The sequence below is a fragment of the Pteronotus mesoamericanus genome, unplaced genomic scaffold (assembly GCF_021234165.1).
Source record: "Pteronotus mesoamericanus isolate MK-2021 breed Mesoamerican mustached bat unplaced genomic scaffold, CSHL_Meso_final scaffold_232, whole genome shotgun sequence".
NCBI lineage: Eukaryota > Metazoa > Chordata > Mammalia > Chiroptera > Mormoopidae > Pteronotus > Pteronotus mesoamericanus.
This window is the reverse complement of record NW_026555311.1, coordinates 23,379,003-23,399,619: the sequence shown is the minus strand read 5'-3', so window position 1 is coordinate 23,399,619 and position 20,617 is coordinate 23,379,003. Positions and strand designations below refer to the sequence as shown.

General features: G+C 37.0%; 1 protein-coding gene across 2 annotated transcripts in view; it reads right to left on the bottom strand.

Annotated features, from left to right (window-relative positions):
- FAM13A (family with sequence similarity 13 member A) overlaps positions 1-20,617 on the bottom strand; it is a 266,776-nt gene that overhangs the window by 40,437 nt on the left and 205,722 nt on the right. For both annotated transcript variants that reach the window (XM_054591743.1, XM_054591744.1), the window contains 3 exons: positions 16,650-16,833; positions 3,369-3,445; positions 2,955-2,997 (listed from right to left, as the gene is read on the bottom strand). In XM_054591743.1, coding sequence (XP_054447718.1) covers positions 2,955-2,997; positions 3,369-3,445; positions 16,650-16,833 — 304 coding nt within the window. The remainder of the gene's footprint in view (positions 1-2,954; positions 2,998-3,368; positions 3,446-16,649; positions 16,834-20,617) is intronic.

The following is a 20,617-nucleotide window of genomic DNA, read 5'->3' as shown; positions in this document are numbered from 1 at the left end:
TTTTATTAAAATGTACATCTTTCTAAAATCTACTCAAAGAAACCATACTTTTAGGTTTTGACATTTTGAACTGACTCTTTGTGTTTCATTATCAACATGTCAGCTTTTAATACAAACCACTTAAAGTGAGATGAAATGGAGAACTCTCATTTGCCATCTGAGATCATAGCCGACTCTCTTTTTGCATAAGATTAGTAATATAATCATAAGAACTTAAAAAGATGTGCAACAAAGAGAAAAGCCTATTTTTACTTTTCAACACAGTCATTCAAACAAAAACACATTTAAGGTTGCCAAATGATTATTTAAAAAATATAGTTGCAGTTGTGCCTGCATTTGCCGTTGAGAAGCAGACTTTCAGAAAAGTCTCTCTTTAAAGAACATTGTTTTTTAATTTTTACTTACTGATTTTTTTTATAGAGAGATGGGAATGGAGAGGGAGTGGGGGACAGAGAGGATTGAAAAAAAGGAGAGGGAAAAGAGGAGAGAAAAGGAGGGGGAGGGGTGGTGGAAGGGAGAGGGAGAGAAACACATATATATCTGTTGTTCCACATATTCATGCATTCATTGGTTGTTTCCTGGCTGTGCCCCAACTGGTGATAGAACCGACAACCGTGCACACCGGCCTACAAACAACTGAGCTACTCAGCTTACAGACCATTTCTGAGGCTAAAGGTTAGTGTTCCTCATACTGATAGAAACACTGGTCAGAATGAGAAAGACGAGCCACTTTTCTCTAATAGGTGTCGCTTGCTATATCTTGCATGAATCTCAGAATTTAACAGACAATAATATTAATGAGGACAAAATCTGCCTTAATGGAAAATGAAATTGGAAACATTATCATATAAATTTCGGTATCTCGTGACTTGAAATAAAATATTGGCAAACCAGAATTCGAGGAGATGTAACCAAAGTCTAGACTTATTTTTGTCCCTGAAATGTGGAAATTTTTGCAGTATTACCAGAAAACCCATTAATTATTTCAGTTGTATAATAAGTTCTAGAAAGTATTACATATTTTAAAAGGTAAAAAGTTACAACACACTAAAACAGGGAAAAAGATTTCAAAATGTAAGATGGATCTTTTCACAGCCCTTCATTAATAATAAAACACTGCCTTCAGTGAAAGAAGCACCTGCCTTCACGAGCAGAAACTTGATCCCACATCTTGTGGAGTGATGTCTTTTTTCCCTCTGTTGGTGCAGTTGTAAAAGAAAGATGATACGGAAAGCTCAGTCTAGATTTTAACTCACTGCCTAATTTTACCTCCTAGCTGAAATTACTGCGATGACAATGATGATTAATAGTGAATGCTTAAGGAGTGCCAAGGGTGGGCGAAGTACTGACCGGTGACTGCATATGGTGGCACATGTAAGACAGGTCCTGGCACATGAAAGAAGGATTTGAGATTTTTTTCCCCCATGATTCAGCTATGGCCACAGGAGCCAGCCACAAAATTATCAAGGCAAACTGCGGTCAGTATGAATTAAGTTTGGGTGCCAGTTGGAATTTATGAGTTAATGTTTTGAAGTTCACCCATAAAGGTTGCCCTGTACCCTTTTATCTCATAAAAGATAGTAGGCATAAAAGAGAAGTGAGGAGACCTCTCCTGGAGGCTAGCAAAGCAATTTTCTTTAAAATAAAGTTCAATGGCATGGTAAGTAGGTGCTTGCTGTGAACAGAGGAAGAGAGCAGAGAAGGGATAAAACCAGAAGAAAAATAAAACGACATTATCATGGGGAAACTGTGCTCTGATAAAAGAGGCTCAGGAACAAGAAAAGAAAGTCAGCTTGTTGCCTGGGTCCCAAGGAAGGCACCTTGAAGGAGCTGGAAATAAGAGATGAGAGAAGTGGCTAGAAGCTGTATCTCACTGCATTAATGAAGAAGCTTACATGACAAGAATTGAATAGAGAAAATATGAGGAGCCCATAGCATTGGGAGGGGAATGGTCATTAATTTCCAGCAATTTTATGTCAACTTTTACATGAATGTGCATTTTTCTAAGAAGGGGGTCCAGAGCTTTCAGATTGTAAGCAGCTGGATTATAAAACTGTGGAGGAAGGGGCTGTAGCTGCTATTAAAATCCAGCTCCTAGCACAGTACATGTGTATAGTAGGACTCAATACATGGTAAATTATTGAATTAATCCATCAGTGAATTAGGTCGGTGCCAAACACAGATTAGGAATCACTGGGTTAGAAGGAGAGTTCTATGTAGAATTAATATACCAAGAGTCAGAATCCAAGAATGGGTTGAGAAAAGCTTTAATTCTTGTCAAAAAGAAAACATAAGAATGCAGGTGAGGTTGGAAGCATGTGGCAGTGGTAGATGAGATACACACACGAATGAAAAATGAAGCTGAGCCAGAGTTGAGAGCCAGGAAACCAAATACTTGGGTCAACAGGGTCATGCCCTTGGAAGACAATGGGGAAGCCAGGCAAGGAACCAAAATTTTACGGCATAGACCACATTAGGGAGTTAGATACATTTTCTACTTTGTTTACTTAAAATGAGACACAAAACTCAGGAAATGAATTGGATTTTTTATCCCAAACTGATTTTATGTTAATTTGAAAGTTAATGAGATAATCCCCGTGAGAGAGCCATTGAAACTCTCTGGCTATTTCAATCACTTAAAAATGCATAAAATCATGGAAAATCAAACCAGTAGCTTTGATTTTTTTGTTTTATTTTATGGAAAACCTAAAGACAAATCTCCATGCCATTGAAGTTTATCTGTGCAAGTAAAACAAAAGAATCAAAAAAGCAAAAGAATGGAGTTCTTGTGATTTCTCAGGTAATCTTTGTCTCCGTATTTACTCTTCTAACTAATCACATCCCTGTCACTTAATCTCATTATCCCCATTGACAGGCTAATGATACCTCACAGGTACTCGCAGGAATATAGGGCCCCTCTTGTCCCAGTCACTATTTTATTGTTAGCCACTCACCTCACACTGCTGGGCGTGTCCGCTGTCTTTTTCACTTTCTTTGCTATAAACAACAACAAAATATCATAAAATGTCAATCTGTTTTATAATAATGCTTTTCATCCATTGAAATTATGATTTAGTTTAAAAGTAAGCTGAGTAGCTCTAAATAAAATTCTTATAAAACCCCAAAACAAAACAAAACAAAACAGTAATCAAAACAAAACAAAAATAGAAACACAAACATGAATATGGTATTTGTCTTTTATAGCACCAGGGTAGATTTTTTTTATTCTAAGTATTTTTCTTGCTATAAAACACTGTTGATAAACATATAGCCCATTAATTCTATTCTTTTAAGCTCTTATAATGCACACTGAAATAAGTGAAAAAAATCTATTCATAAACAATGTGAGGAGAAAATTCTAAAATTACCTGTCATCGGACAGCAGTTCAACATCACCAGGTGGAGCCCTCTCATGAGATGGTGTGGAATTGAGACTTTCCATATTCTGTAACGAAACAAGTCATTGGTTGACGAGTAGGAATGGTAAGAAATATGCAACAGCAGACTCTCCCTTTTTTAAAAGAGAAAAATCAGATGATATGCAGATGTGGCTAATTTTGACTCCTATTTCTATGTTTGTTAAAATCCGTAAAATTATGACAGATTATTAGACACTGCTTGCACAAAAGTGTATGTTAAACTTTATCATTCCTTTAAAAAAAAATCTGACAGCATCATACATCATAGAAATGGTCATTGTACCCTATGATGTCCTGCTGGGTGTTTATCCACATTTTATAGCTAAATATAGCAAAACCCAGATTGCCAGAATATGAGGGTAGCATTGGAACTAGAATTGAGGAATCTGACCTTGAATCTAATCAGGAACTGATGTAACAGTCACTGCTTATTTAACAACTTTCCAGTGTATATTGCTAATATGCAATACGTACCTAAGCTATAATATATCATGAGAAGAAGTGGAGTTAACTTAAGAACCTTTCTGCAATATTTAATGTTAATCTTTATATTTGCTATGATGAATAATATGCAAATGGCAAACTTACTTTTGATAGCATGTATTTCATGCTGACCAAGTGGGCTTGATGCTTATCAGGAGGCATATCTGTGAAATTTTTTGACTGCCTCTGTGAATACCAGCCAATGCTTTTTATATACAATTCAGATGACTGAGCACAGAATAAGTAAGCAAATCCCATGAAGGAAGATTACAAATAAGCAAACAAGAGCATTTTTGTTTGTTTGTTTCTACTTTCAGTAGACTTAAAAACATAGCTGATTTGGAGATTTGGACATGAATACCACTGAACTCAAAGATTCATATCTGCATTAAAAGGATATCAAGCATGCCCTGGCCGGGGTGGCTCAGTTGATTGGAGCATCGTCCCCTACACCAAAAGGTTGTAGGTTTGATTCCCGGTGAGGGCACATACCTGGGTTGTGGGTTTGATCCCCAGTTGGGGAGCCTATGAGAGGCAACCCATTGATGTTTCTTTCTCTCTCTTTCTCTAAAAGCAATGAAAAAATGTCCCCAAGTAAAGATTTTTTTTTAAAAGACATTAAGCACAATTCACCTAATCTGTATCTTTGAAAAAAAGAACACAGATGGACGCAACACGTGTTCATCTACATTTATAACCTCACATTAAGAAAAACCCTTTACAAAATAAATTTGATTAAGGATTGCAGTAATCCCATTAAATTCACATATATAAAAATCTCTAGAAAATACACATATAAATAGAGTAGGAAAAAATCATTAGCATGGAGGATGGATGAATTATTTTCCATCTCTTGGTTCGGCCACCTTGTCTAGAATTCTTAAAGTTTAAAGTGTAGGCGGCATCAAAGAATAGAAACAAAGGGAGACAGCATAATATAACTGTTGTAATGGTGGCTTCATCATTTATCAACTGTATGACCCTTCTTGACCTTCAATTTGCTCATATGGAAAATGGAGATGGTAACAATACTTAATATAGTGTGGTCATGAGGATTAAAATGAGATAATACATGTAAAGTGCCAGAATAATACCCAGCACATTTAATGAATATTAGTTGTTGTTACTGACATTATTATTTCTAAAACTATGGAATACCTAAGGAAAATTTTTTACTATTTGTCCACGGGTAAGACAATGTCCCAGGAACTGAAAAGACTGTGTCTGCTACTGAACACTGATTTACATGCTTGGGTAATTCACAGTTAGATAATTTTAGAATAAATCTGAGAAATTAAAAAAATTATGATAAGCATATTCACCTATTTATACCTTTAAAGTTTACATTAGAAGAGGCCTTTTTAAAATGGCTCTCTTTAAACCAAAGCAAGATTGCTCTTATTACCTGAATGTGGTCTTCCTGATAAAGAGTCATATACCTATGACAAAGAACCTCTGTTTGTTCTCATTCATAATCTTCAACAGATTATCAAAATCTTTAGTGTAAGATCTAGTGCAATAGTATTAGGTTTTCCTAAAGTTCTGAAACATGAATTCGTAGCCAAAACACAACCAGTTACCTTCGGATCATTTTAAAACATCAATGAAATACATTTATAATGATATGCAAATGGATATTTCAAAAGAGATAACAATATTTAGATTAAGGCTAAGAAACATTTAGAAAGTGAGAACAAAAAATAAACCATAATAGCATTACATAAATTTAAAGATATTTCTTTAATTATTAAAGTTAGATGATGTTAGATTATTTTTTTCCTAAACAAAAAGAACTAAGATATAATTGATAACAGTTTTGAGAATTATTTTTAAAAAGATAGGTATATTATACAATTGAAAGCTTTGCAAAAAGCAATTGAAAATGTGAGAAAGTTTAGCTCATCTCCAGGGTTAAAACAAGTAAGTAGTAGCTTCTTCAACTCCCTTCCCTCCCCTACTTCAAAAAAATTGTTTTGTCCATATGCCTAAGAACTCCCCAAGGATCTGAGTTTCTGCAGATGTCATTGAAAAATAGTGACTTTCAATATTGTTCAGTATTTTTCTCTGAAGCTTTATAATAATTCCAGTTTTCATGTTGTCCTCCACACATAGGAGACTGTTGAATAGTCATGGTCTGCTTCCACTGAAGCAGCGCGCAGGTGCACAGTGCTCCTTTGCTAAGGCAGTTGGGCTGCCCCATACCTTTTGGAAACAGGAACACATGACGAATGTGTTATAACTAGCAACCTACCTCAGCTTTTTCTGGAATGAAACCAACAAGGATAGTAAAGATCTATGAGTACAATAATGAAAGTACCTATTTCTATGTGTGGAAAATGTTTTATAAATTCTGACTTCCCTTCTTTGTCTAAGGTTTAGGGAGGGAAGATTAAGATAGGAAATAGATCAGCAATTCCTCCACTTCACTGAGATGGGGGAAGGGGCAAATGGAATGTATGGGTCAAAATAATGGCTGAAATGTAGAATGCTTTCATTGTATGAGAAGTATGTTACTGGACTTCAAATGTTCTGTAGTTGTAAATAGTACTTGTCTTAGGAGAAAATACTGCCGTGATTCCTTCGGAAAGTTTTGAACTGTTTTATGTCTCAGACACTTTTCTAGGTGTGAGAAGTAGCTCGTTAATGTTTTCATTCGTTAAAGGTTGAAGTTAATAGAATTCTTACAAAAAATGTTTTCATGCATTAACTTTTAATTAGCCATCTAAAGTTGGAAACTTTTACAATAGGTAATTTTAAGAAATAGCAAAGAACAGATTATGACTTTAAAAGTGTAATGTAAAGAAATTGCTTTTTGAATTCCATTTAAAAAAAATACAGGTAAACTCTTTTTATAATCCAGAAAATTTTGCCTTATATAAGCCCTACCAGTGACTTTCAAAACACATAGATCTGTTTAATTATACAAAACACACAGATTTGTTTGTATAACATAATTTATTTGGACAATTTTGGGGTATCAGAATGAGCTGAAATTTAAGAACCACCCTTCTAAATTATAAAAATAACCTCAAATTTAAAAAGAGCAGAAGTTTCTTAAAAAGCTTTAGTCTGTGGAATTTATTTTCAATCCTTTCCCCTGCACTGTCTCCCTCCCGACCCGCACTGAGGCTGGGCTCAAAACCTGTTTGACCGCTGAAGCACTTGAAACCAGTTGGAGCAAAAACAGATTTGTCTTCTAAAACTATAAAATGCTGACAAAGCCTTTATAGAGGACACACACACACACACACACAAAGCCTTTTCTCAATATACAAACAGCTCAGTCTGAAGGCTACATGGAATGCTGCTAGTCAAAACAGGTTCATTATTCTAACCTTGAGCTCAAAGAGAAGGTGAATAGTTGATATGTTCTCATTAACAATGATTAATGGCAGATTTGAATTTCTTTTTGTACTCTTTTGTACAGTTTATGTTTTACTGCCTCAAACTGTAGAAATTAATTCACATTAAAAAAATAACTACTGGTACTGTAAGAAGGTGTCTATGGAAGAGCTTGCCAGCTGTCCACCCAAATCCAATCTACTTTTTCCCTGCAGTAATGAAGGAGCCACATGCTAGGGAACAACGCACTTCCTGTCTCCTTTACAATGAGATATGGCCATGTGACCACCTTCTCTCAACATGATGTGAGAAATAATTTGTGTGGCTTCCAGGCCTGGTTAATAGACTAACCCCCCAGGTATATTCCATGCCATTCACTCTTTCTTGTTGTGAGCTAGAGTGGAGGTGAAGGCCACCAGAGTGCTACCTGCTGAACATGGCGGAGAGGCAGTTGGCCTGAGTCTCTGAAAAACTGTCTGGAGCAAGCCCTCGACTCCTCTCCTCAGACCTAACCTCCTGCTTTAGACTGTCACAGGAGAACAAGACTGTTATTATGTTCAAGACATTGTGTTTTGGGTCTTTTGTTACACAAGTTACCTATTCATTCATTCCCCCCCACCCCCAACACATTTTTAGTGAGTGCCGGCCTGTCTGGGCATGGGGCTACCACGGTGAACCGGACAGACACCTGTCCTTGCCGTCATGACTTTTGTTTTCTGGTTACTGCTCCCACTGTGTAGTTCGTTACACTGTTCATATTACCTTCATTTCTATGATAGGTTCCACCTGAATACAAATGTTAACTACTAATTGACAAAACACAAAATTCAAGGCTAGCAAATTCTTTTCTTACTTAACAGTACGCAGAGAAAATGAACCCTAGATGTGTGTATAAACATGGTAAAATTAAAAAGTTAGGAGCTGTGGTACATTTACACAATGTACTTGCCCTTAAAAAGAAGCAAATCTTGCCTTTTGTGACAGCGCGGATGGACCTGGAGAGCGTTACACTAAGTGAAATAAGCCAGAGAAAGACAAGTACCACATGATGCCACTCATATGTGGAATCTAATGAACAGAATAAGCAAAATAGAAACAGACCTATAATTATAGAGAATAGACTGAGAGCTGTCAGAGGGGAGGGAAGTCAGGGGGCTGGGTGAAATAAATGAAGGGATTAAGTAAAAAAAAAAAAAAAATGCAAGAGCAACCTCCCAGACCAAGACAATGGGGTGATTAACAAGGAAAGGAAGGCGGAGGCAGATAGGAGAGGGTAAAGGGGGCGATAAGTGGTGACTTCACCTTGGGTGATGACACACAATGATGTGTTACAGAACTGCACCTTTGAAATCTATATAATTTTATTAACCAATGTAACCCCAATAAATTTAATAAAAATATTTTTTTAAAAAGTTAAACGAGTGTTCTCTTTTCTTAGATGAGAGGTGGGCTGAGGCTGGGACACAGGGACAGCCCTTTGGTGCAATGTGAAGGGGGCAGTGAGGGAAGACCATTCCAGCTTTTGATGAGAGGGTCTTCCAATCAAAGTAACTTACTACCAACCCCTCCACTCATCCTCTAGGTCCCATCCCCTAGCAATGACTCAAGAACATTGATCCTGCAATGGATCTCTTTCTCTTGCATTGTCCCTTCCTCCTCGCTTTTGGCTTAACTTATACCAATACTGTATAATACACTGCCTTTTTAAGACTCTCTTAATCTTGAATTGTCTGCAGCTACTGTATCATTTTCCTTCATTTCCTCCTATACTCTCTTGAACCCACCTAAGAAGGCTTTTCCTCCCTTTTCCCATCAAAATAGCTCCCAGCACGGTAGACATAGGCTAGCTAAATTATTATAATGTGAAATTATCAGTTACTCACTATTCCAATTTCTTCTGATTTCCTCTTGACTTGAATCTAATAAGGCTCTTGTCCCCATACTATACTGGAAATTGCTAGCCGCTGCTTCTTAATCTCTTTCACCTTTACCTTCCCTTCCGCCTATCCTCTAGAAGTTGTTATGTCCCAGGGCACAGTCCTTGGACTCTTTCTTTTCTGCTCATTTCCTAGGGGCCAGCTCAGCCTATCACAAGGCTTTCCATACCAGTTGTGTGCCACAGACTTCCAAGCTCATTTTATCTCTCCCCTAAATTCCAGATTCATGTATGTAACTGCCCACCTGACTTTTTACTAATGAACATATCAAGCTCAACATATGCAAATGGAACTATTGATTTCCCCCTCCAATAGTTTTCTCCATCTTAGTAAACGGCATTCCATTCTTCTGGCCACTGCAAAAGCCTTGGTGATGTCCTGCATCCCTCCCCTGCTTCTTCACATCCTATACCCAAGCCATTAGAGGATCCTCTTGGTTCCACTTCAAAATACGTCCACAGTCTGACCACTTCATACCACCTCCATTGCCGTCATCCTGGCCTACACTGCGATGATGTCAAATATTTTGCTTCAGTTCTTGTCCATCCCTCATCACTCTGGGCTATTCGTAGCACAGTTGCCCAAGTGATCCTTTCAAAGGGTACATCAGAAAATGACTTTCTTCCCTTTAATCCTCTAATGGCTCCTCACCTCACTCAGGGTAAATGCCAAAGACCTAAAAATGGCTACGAAGCCTTAATTGATCATGACCTAATCTCCTACAATGCTCCTCCCTCAACTCTGTTCCAGACACAGCAGCCCCTTCCTTAGCCTCAAAAGGTGAAGCCTTATTGCTGCCTTTACCTGGAAAGGCTCTCCCTACATATCCTGATGGCCCCCTTCCCTCCTTCAGGCCCTTACACAAGTTCCATTCTCAGTGAGGCCTGACCAGGCGCCTTAGTCTGTACAGCATCAATCCTTGATGTCTTACCACTGCCTACTTTATCCAGTTTCATTTCTCTCCACAGCACATACTGCCATCTGGCTATGTATTTACTTGTTTCTTCTCTGTCTCATGCTTTGGAAATGTCAACTTCAGGAAAATAGAAAGTGTGTTTGTTTGGTCACCTTTGTGTTTCCAGTGCCTATGTAGTGCTGGTCAATAGTTTTCTATTGTATGATTGAAGGAATGAGTAATTTTAAATCTGTGGTTCAAATGCTCACTTCTTTACCTTAGTTGATACCATTCAGAGTAACTGCCATGTAGTTTTTGACAGGAGTTCTCGCTGAGCTGTACTGTAGAGGGGAAGAGTAGATGATTATTTTGCGGTAGCAGATAAAATGGTATGAAGCTGGCGGAGGCAGAGGATGGAGGCACAGAGATATGCTGGTGGCTGTTTTGAGGTTCTAGACTACTCATAAGGAGGGCTTTGGCTATGTAATGGCAATACAGAGAGAAAAGGGTGGTGTACATAACATTTTTATAGTAGAGTCAACAAGATTTGACAGACTATTGGAAAGTTGGAAGAAGGACTGAGGGTAAGAAAAAGGAAAGGACTTAGAAAATGACTAAGAAGATGATGATCTAATGTATTCAAATGGGTATCTTAAGTGTGAAAGAGATCAAAGAGAAAAAGAAAAGACAGTAAGCTGGGTTTTGACATGCTCACTTTGAAATACCTTCTAAGGTGAACTTCAGAAAGCAACAATTAACTGTTAATTTGGAAGTCATTTGTAGAGAGGTGACATTTGGCAGCATGGGAGTGGAGAAGCTCTCAGATAAAGTGCTGATGGAAATGAGATATGAGACAGAAATCTGGGTAACATTTACATTCAAGTATCCTTTGTGGGAAATTAGCCAGTGAAGGATTCAGCACAAAAGAAAATAGTCATTGTAGTAAGAAGACAAGGAGAGGTCACGATCATAGAGGCCAAGGGAGAAAGCGTTCTGAGAAAAAGGGACAAAGTAGCAGGCGGCACTGGTCTTCAAGAGGCCAAGGACCGAGCAGACGTCACAGCACAAGGGTCTTAGAAGGCCAGTCCCAACCACAGGTCTGACTAGTGATATGAAGAAAGCAGTTTCTTGAGAGAAGTGGGGCTAGAAACTGACTACAGGGGTTGATGAAAAAATGTGAAAAGAATTGAATTGGAAGTACGTACAGACTTCAAAATATCTGATGGTAAAATGAGGGAAAGGTATTGAAGATCAGAGCAGAGGGAATAGAAAGGAACTTAAATAGGTACTGTTTTTCCTGTTCTTTAGTACATTTTGTTGCATTTAAATCTCACAAAAAATGACAAGAAGAGTATTAGTATCCCCTATTTTACAGATGAAGTAACTGTGGTAACTGAGTAACATGCTCACTTGTCATAGCTATGAAGTGATAAACATGATACTGGGATTCAGCTCCAACTGCAAGACTATGCTCCTCCTGTGAACCTTGCATGCAATTTCAGAGGGAGTATGTGACATCAAACTGAAGTCGTTTATGAGCAAGAGAGCTCCTAAACTCTGTTTTTGTTCTTTATATGGTAAATGTATGCTATTTATAGAATTAGTATACTCACACATAGAATATCTGGAAAACAGAGGAGATAGTGAAAATTGTCTCTAATACTATCACCTCCACCTCTGTAATACATACAACCACTTTTAGGTGTATTTCCTTTCAGGTTTTCCCCCTAGGAATGAATAATACAGACAGACACACACACACACACACACACACACACACAAATGCAGGCACTATAAATATTGCCTCATGACCTACGTTCAATATTGAGGGAAGTACGAGAGGATAGTGGAATCCCTCACTATTTACATGTGATCTTGAACAAGTTATTTAACACCTCGTGCCTCATTTTCCCCATGTTAAGAATACTAGTAATATCTACCTTTCAGATTACTGAGGAGATCAAATTAAAAATATATGCACAGCACTTATAATAAAACTTGTAAAAATATTTTCTATTTTATTACATAGTCCTCAGAATGATACTTTTTAATTATTGCATAATATTTTATAGAATTGACAGAGAGGCACAAGTGTTACTCACCTGGTCTCCTACTTTTGAACATTTAAATTGCTTCTAATTCTCCATAATTATAGATACCTTTGTAGTGAGAAAATGAATACTTAGAGTCTTTTCCATATTTAAGATTATATAGTAGAAAGAGTGGCAGGGGTAGGATTATTGGATAAAATGCATGATTGAGTTAAGGCTTTTGATTCAAACTGTTAAACTGTGCTCTAGAGAGAAAGTTTTTAGAGACAGAGACTTTTTCTAGGCCAACAGAAATGGGCCAATGAAGAAAGCCATGAAAAGTGTGTGTGTCTATGTTTGTGCACATACATGGGGGGGGGGGGTGTGGATGTGGAACATAGACTTCCCAAAGACACTTCTTAACCTTAAAGGCTAACCTTTGGATTTAGAAAAACCACTTTTTTCATTTGACCAGGTAAGAAAATAAGATGAGTATAGATCTAGAGAAATTCTGAAGCAGGACTGAAGAAACTTGTTGAAACACAAGCCAGCTGTCTTAACTCTTCAAAGTAAGCCAGGAGATTAGGTTTCCTGCAGAGAGAGACTGAAGGGCACAGGCCTGAGCTAGGAGTTTAAGGCAAGGCTGAGACCATGGCAATAGTGATAAGGCAGAGGACTAATGCCACTTACTGCCACTAACGTTAGAGCTTTGGAATATCTGTTACTCTCTTGGCCTCTGCTGGTTACGACAACATCAAGAGGTAAAAGGACAAAGGAGAAAGTGCCCAGACAGTTTACTGTTCCTAGTGTAGACATTTCAAATCTGCAAGATGCATTTTTTTTTTTTTTTTTTTAGGTCTACAACATATTCTCTTCTTTGGCTGTGTTGTGGGCTGGTGATATTCATTGTGAAATTATTGCTCATTATCTTCAGTTACTCTCCTCTCATTTTTTCCTGGAAAATGACTTCTGGTACCATCTATCCACCAAAATTGCTCTTATTAAGTGATCTCCTGTTTGCTAATTCTAATGGTCAAATGCAGTCTTCCACTTGATCAATCGACCCTCCCTCCAACTTGAGGTACTTGGTTCTCTTAGTTTCCAAGACAACACACTTACCTCATTTTTCTTCTACTTTACTTGTTGCTCCTTCTTAAGTCTTTCGTACTGGTATGTGTTCAACTCCCCATCCTCTTAATGTTGGTACGCCTCAGGCTCGCAGTCCCCGAGGCCACTCTCTTTTCTGCCCACACTGCTGCCTTGGGTCACTCATGCAGTATACTGCCTTTAAATAGCCTCTATCTGCTGATGACTCCCACACTGCTATCTCTAGTCAGGATATCCTCCCTAGACTCTAGGCCCAGAAATCCAGCTGCCTCCCTCCTCTTAGATATCTGATGGGCAGTTCAATCTTAACATGTCCAAAACTGAACTCACGATATTCTCCCCAAACTTCCGTCTTCTCCATTTCAGTAAATTGGCAACACCAATCGTCTAGTCACTCAGGCCAGAAACTTTGGAGTCACCTTTGACTCCTCTGTTACTTTCATAGCCCACAGGTAATGTCAGGAAATCCTGGCACTTCTACCTTCAAAGTGTGTCCAGAACCCATCCACTCCTTCCTCACTACTGCCATGTCCTACTCCAGGAGGACCCACTCTCATTTCAGTTGATGTGAACAGGGCCCCCGGGAATAGTTCCTTGTACTACTTGCAAGGCGACATGTGCTGGCTCTGGTATCACCTGAGTTCAGACTACCATCATCTCAAACCTGGACTATTGTAATAGCTTCCTAATTTGGTTTCCCTGCTTCTTTCTACTTCCTGTCTATTCTCAATGCAGCAGTCAATCCAAACTTCCGTAAGTCAGATCACCATTCTATCTAGAGTCTCCAGTGGATTCTCATCTCACCTGGAGTCAAGGCTGAGCCCTCTTAACCTGCCCTCTCTAAAATTACCTCTCTCACTTTGCTCACTCTCTTTCAGCCACAATGGTGTTTTTGTAGTTCCTTGAACAATGCAGATATATTTTTGCCTCAGGGTCTTTGCCACCTGCCATTATAGTGTGTCTTTCTATGGCTTGCTTCCCTACTTCTTCCAGGTCTTTATACTCAAATACCAAATTCTTGAGCTGTCTTCTCTGACCACTCTTTAAAATTGCATCCCTTGCCCCCTCACGTTTCCTGTTCCCATTTCCTGCTTTATTCTTCTTTTTAGTAATCATTATCTAATATATCTTATGTTTTACTTATTTTTCTTGATTATTGTCTGTGTCCCCTATTAGAAGGTCAGGCTCCATGAGGGCAGCAGTCCTTGCCCACTCTTCTCACTGCTGTATCTGTTGGATATTTCTTGGCACATGGAAGGCATGAAATTATGTACCATACTTCCTGCCGCCACCCCCCGCCCCCGGCCATATAAACAAATGTTTAGCCAGGGTGAAAAGAACTTGAAATGGACTAGAAAAAGACTTTGAAGGAGAGTTAGGTAAAGTAAACTTAGAAGATTAAAAATAGTGTTAGTTAAGATGCACAACTTAACTTTCAGGATATAGTCTAAATGCTAGTCATTGTTATGTTCTCTGGCTCTCTGTTTTGTAGTTACCTGTGAAGATTAGATTTAAAAATTCATGGAATATGAGAGTTAGAATAGGTCTTAGAGGACACCCTCACTTTATAAGCAAAGCAAGTTTTTCTTCTAAGTTGTGTTGGCAGGATTTTAAATTATTCATTACAATGAAGACATGGTCCACTTAGCTCACTTATGATAACATGTGACTCGCACAATCCTGGAATGCGGAAACTGGCAACTAAGGTGGGGGCCAATGCTTTCACATAAATAAGACCAAAATGTAATTAGTCTCTCCCAGCTACCATATTTTTCCATGTATAATGCGCACCCATGTTTCTGTGCACATTATACATGGGATTATCATACTTATTATACCCATGTATAATGTGCATCCTATTTTTCCTTCAAAAATTTGGGCAACAGAGTGTGCATTATACATGGCAAAATATGGTAAATGGTTTTAACAAAGACCAGATCCACAGTTTTTATAATCAAACACATATTCTAAGGAATAAATGTACTCTTCTACTTTTATTAGCTATTACAATTTAGGTAGTTTCAGACACTATTCCTGGTGAAAAAAATGTATGGGTTCAGTTCAGTAAAAAGGGATTCAAACAGAGAAGTATTAACACATTCTTTTCAAAGAAGCCAAGAGTCAGACTTTTAGTTACTGTAAATTTCTTTAGCAGATAGGCAGTCATGGGCCAAATACAGAGCTAATAAAGTTAGTATGATTTTTTAAAAATTTACTTTCCCCCCTCAAATAAGAATTAAGTTAATATTAAATAACATTTATGGTGTAATGGTTGCAGAGCGTATACTTTTTATTTGGAGAGCTGTGTCAGACATGGGTCTGAGCTAAATGACCTCCCTCTGTCCATCCCAGCTGATCAGTTTATTTCTAGAAACAAAGTATCAATACATTTTGGGGGAAAATAGAAAAAATATTCTTTTCCTAAATTTGCATTTGTGTATGTTTTATTTAGGGCAAAATTGGGAATCTTCTGTGAGCATATGCAGAGACTGACAATAAAAAAAAATAGGTGGCCCATAAGTTTAGCTAAATGTATGGAGCTAAATGCATGTAACCCAGCATGGAGCCAGCTTCTGGTCAGAGATAAGGTAGATCAGAGGATGTACACACTAAACAGTAAGAATGTATATTACCTGTTTTTATTAGGAATACCAGTTCATGTTATGTTATAAAATCCATCTTCAGTTTATATTTTTTGGTTAGTTTTTTTAAAACTAAAGAGAATTAGAAAGCAGACTTTGGTTCTCACTTTTCAGAGAAACTGAAGCACACACAAAAAGGGATGATATAAACTGTTACACCAAATAATTACTTAGTTATTGCTGAAGTCACTTGTAACACTTATATATCAAATTAATGACCCAAGCTCAGGTCGGAGGTAACTGTGTAGGAAAGTAATTGTTTCTAGTTTCTGATTAACGTGGAAGAAAACACTTCAAAGAATGTAGATTTGATAATAAATTTCTGAGCATGAAGATAGTTGATCCTTTTCCCCTTTGTATTTTTCTTTCAGCTTGCTTTAAGATCATTCATGAAAAGTTGTTTTCTACATATTCATATAGACAAGAACAAATAGAATGTGGACAAACAAGGACAAACGCAACTTATTGACAATTATGTTCCAAAAATAAAATTTAAAAATGTTCCAAAGAATGAGACAAAAATCAGGCCAATTTGAATAATATGGAAATTAAAGTGGTTTTTTCTCTGGTTCCTTTGACAGAATATAATCTTTCTCAGCATTGACTTTTATATTTATAAAAAGGAAATACAAATGTGTATACTTAGTATCTCTAAGGTCTCTTTCAGACCTCATATTTTATAATTCTGTAAAACTCAAGATTGAAATTATTATTTATTTTTTACAAAGCAAGGAAAAGAAATGTGATATTTTCTAGTTGGCCACAATTAAAAATTTTATAAATTATTCACTTACCACAAGATCGTCTTGATTTTCATTGAGCTCAGAAAGTTTGGAACTGGATTTCTGACGTTTAGGTTTGCCTCTTTCTCCAATATAGCCAGAAGTATTTTCATGTAATTTTTCCACTTCCTGAGCACTCAAAATACAATCAAAGTTGGTGAAACCAGAGGGAATATTTTCTTTGTTGGTAAGTCCCCTAGAATTGAAAGAAAGTTTTCTTAATTGTATTTCGAAAGGTAAAAGGGACATTTTAATGACACTGTCACTGTGTCACATAGGAGTCGGAAGACTGCCTAGAAACTCTAGTTTGCATCTTTGATCAAAATCTGAGCAGGGTGTCACTCCTGAGACCTCTAGGTGCTCACTGTAAAAGAGAAGTTATTCCAAGAGGCAAATTGGCAATGACTGTGTTTCTAGCAATGAACAACTTTCGTATTTGTACCAAAGGTAATTTGTATTCAAACAGGAAGACTAGTGCAAGCCTAACAAAATAACTCCCTCCGGGTATATACTATATACACACATATATATTATATATACACACACATGCACAAATAAATTTTATTCATTAATACAATGTAAGGAGAAAATCTGAAGAGGGAACATATCTGTTTTTCTAGAATGGGACATATTGATTTACCAAATGATAAGGTCAGTTTGGCATAGCAAAAATGCATTAACATTTAAATCTGATTGTGTTAGATCATTTTTATACAAATAGTATAATACAAAACTATGGAATATGAAGCATTTTAACTGAAATAGATTTGTTACTCCCCAGTGCAAGGAGTTCCACGATGTAAGATTGTAACTGGAGGCGCTTCATGACTTCATTTTAGAAGAAGATATAAATGTCATAATTACAGAATTTAGTTTATTTAATATTCTTGAAATAGTTTTCTTTAAGTACTTTAAACATTTCCTTTTAAGAGGTTTCTGCAAAATTAAATTACTTAGCAAAATCATTATGATTTTGTAAAATCATAATGATTAATCATAATGATGATTTTACTACATCATTAAAGCAAATTAAACCACCAGTGCAGCTCCATGGCCCGAGAAGGCACAAATGAGTGAGATTTTACTCTTCTTCATGGTATGGCCCTAAAGATACCTCCTTAAACACCTATCGCTATATCCCCTAAATAAATGAACTCTAAAGAGTTAAATAGATGACCATATTTTACTATCAGTCCAACCATATCCAAAAATGAATAATAATATTAAATATTTATTCTGCAACTTAAATTCATATTCTCTAAGGCATAGATGTGCTATAATGGAGCAAAATTATGAATTAATATTACCATACTATTTTCAAAGTGATATTGTATTATCTTTGGTGATTTTTAATATTCCATGTTTAATTTATTCTATACAACTTTTAATGTAAAAATATATAGATTTAGTAAAATTAGACAAAAGATATGTACAACATTTACAAGAAAAATCATAATATAAAATAATTGAATACATCAGGGAAAGCTGACAGGGACTAACATGCTGGCAGATATACTCCAGCAAATATTCTCAAATCTCTCCGCTGCATGCACTGAGAGCAGTGCCTTCTGTGGATGCCTGGATGAGTTTGCTCTGAAATTCATAACTGTTTGTTTTACTATTTAAATTCTGTCTTCTTGTCACTCTTCATATTTTCCCTAACTCTGGGGTATAAACCCAATTATAATATTTTAATGGAGGGGTTTTATGTTTTAAAGCTGTTACAAGCTAAATTGAATTCCCAAATTCATATGTTGAAACACTAATTCCCAATGTGATGATATTTGGAGATAGAGTCTTTAAGGAGGTAATAATTAAGGCTACAAGAGGCTATACAGCCAGGGGCTTTATCCAATAGAACAGGTGTCCTTGTAAGAAGAGGGAGAAACACCAGGAGAGGAAGAACGGCTACATGAGAAGGCACCATCTACAAGTCAAAAAGAAAGGTCTCATCCACCCTGGCAGCACCTTGATCTTGGACTTCCAGGTTCTCAGAACTGTGAGAAAATAAATTGCTGTTCTTTAAGCCCCCTAGTCTGTGGTGCTCTGTTATGGTATCTGTGGCAGATTAATACAAAAGCTAAAATTTATTTTTAGAAATTAAAAGACAACATTTATTTTAGAAGCTTTTGAATAGTGAATGAATGGCTGGAATAAATCCTATTTAAATAAATATATGAAAATCTGATTGTGCAGTTATGTTCATGTGGAAACCTTGTTCTCAAAGGAAAGTCTTTGCGGTTGTGTGAGTCAATGTCTCTCACCACATGACCTATATGAGTGTGAGGAGCAATGGTACACAATTCCTTCCTTTCTGCAACATCCTGACAGATTTCAATGGTACATGACATCGTTTACCTTTGGCTTGACCTTAGATCTCTGTGGCATCTCACTTGCGCTATTTAGATCTCATATCTTGTTTTTGTTTTCAGTTTCCTCTTTGGAAGCACATTGAACGTTCGTTCCACATTGAACGTTCTAGCAATACTGAACTATTTATTTTCCTCCTAACATAGTGTGCTTTTTCTACTTTGCAGTAGGAATTTAATATAATATTTATATAATAAAAATTTCCCAGTTCATCATGCTTTAGAATATTAAAACCATTTTGACTTAAATTATGCTTTTCTTTTAAAAAATATTTATTGTGGAATTTTCATTCATTTCAATGAACTTTCATACACCTATCACCAAGATGCAATATTTCCATGCACCCAGCAGATGGTATATTTTTAAACAGTAACCTTTCACATAATAAATATATTGCCTAAGTTTTTGTTTTTATTGTAGAAAATAATAATATAAACCTGATAATATTGCCTTCTGAATTTTGACAAATAAGAAATCATGTATACTAAAATGAACTATATATTAATCTAGTGTAACTTCTGTATTGCTTATTTCAAAAATCTGCCTGATGATCTTAGTACAGACTGTAGTCTCTTCAGTCTCATCTCAGAATATGGTAACCATTAGCCTCAAAAGTTTTTTTTAAAAATGTGGTTGTAGCTCTGAGCTGTGAGCGGCAAAATAAGAGTTAGTAGTTTTAAAAATTTCTGTTTTTCAATACATTTTTTAACCATTCCATAGGGCTAAAAGTTTTGAATAGAACATATAGTAAAGTCTAGCTTAATCTTCTCTTATTTTTCAAGCAAAGCGTGATGAAAATCTTAGATAAATGAGTCAATTACATATAAGCATATGTTGAGAAAAGCATACTTACTATAGGCTATAATAATGATTCTCCATTTCTCACAATTGATGTCATGTTAGTGTATCTCCTGGGGACATATGAAAAGACTTTCATGGGGGGAAAAGTAGTAGGTCTGGGTCCTGAGAGATAAGGGCCTTGCTCTCCAAAGACCTGGAGAGCTCAGAGAAGCGGTTCAGTGTAAGCTGCGAGTTGAGGAAGGAAGATCAAGGCATGATAGTGACCCAGGGTCAGTTTAGGAGAGGGTGTCCTCTGGCCTTGGTCAGCTAGCTCAGTTGATTAGAGCATCGTCCTGACATGCAGGTTCAATCCGTGGTCAGGACATATACAAGAAACAATTATTGAATGCATAAATGAGTAGAACAACAAATAGATGTTTCTCTCTCTCAAATCAATTAAAAAAAACAACAAGAAACATCCTTGGACTTAGAAAACTATATGTAAAATCTGCAGGTGAGGTTACCCTATGTTTCATATTTCTCTCCTTGTCTAGCTTCTCCTCGTTTTTGATCTCACCCCACTGTGCTCCTCCCGTCTGCGGCCACGCACCCGTCACCGCCGCCGCCGCCCCTTTCTCTCTGCCGGCCTCACAACCGCTTCCAGCCTCCACTCGCTACCCCTCTGTCAAAATGTTGAGGGTGGGTGAAAAGTATGATGTCGTGACACATTAAGGGTATTTTAAAAACGCAAAATATTGCTGCAATTTGGCAAAAAATGAGGCAAAGGATAAGAACAGTGTTAAATGAATAATTTGTACTTGCTGTATAAC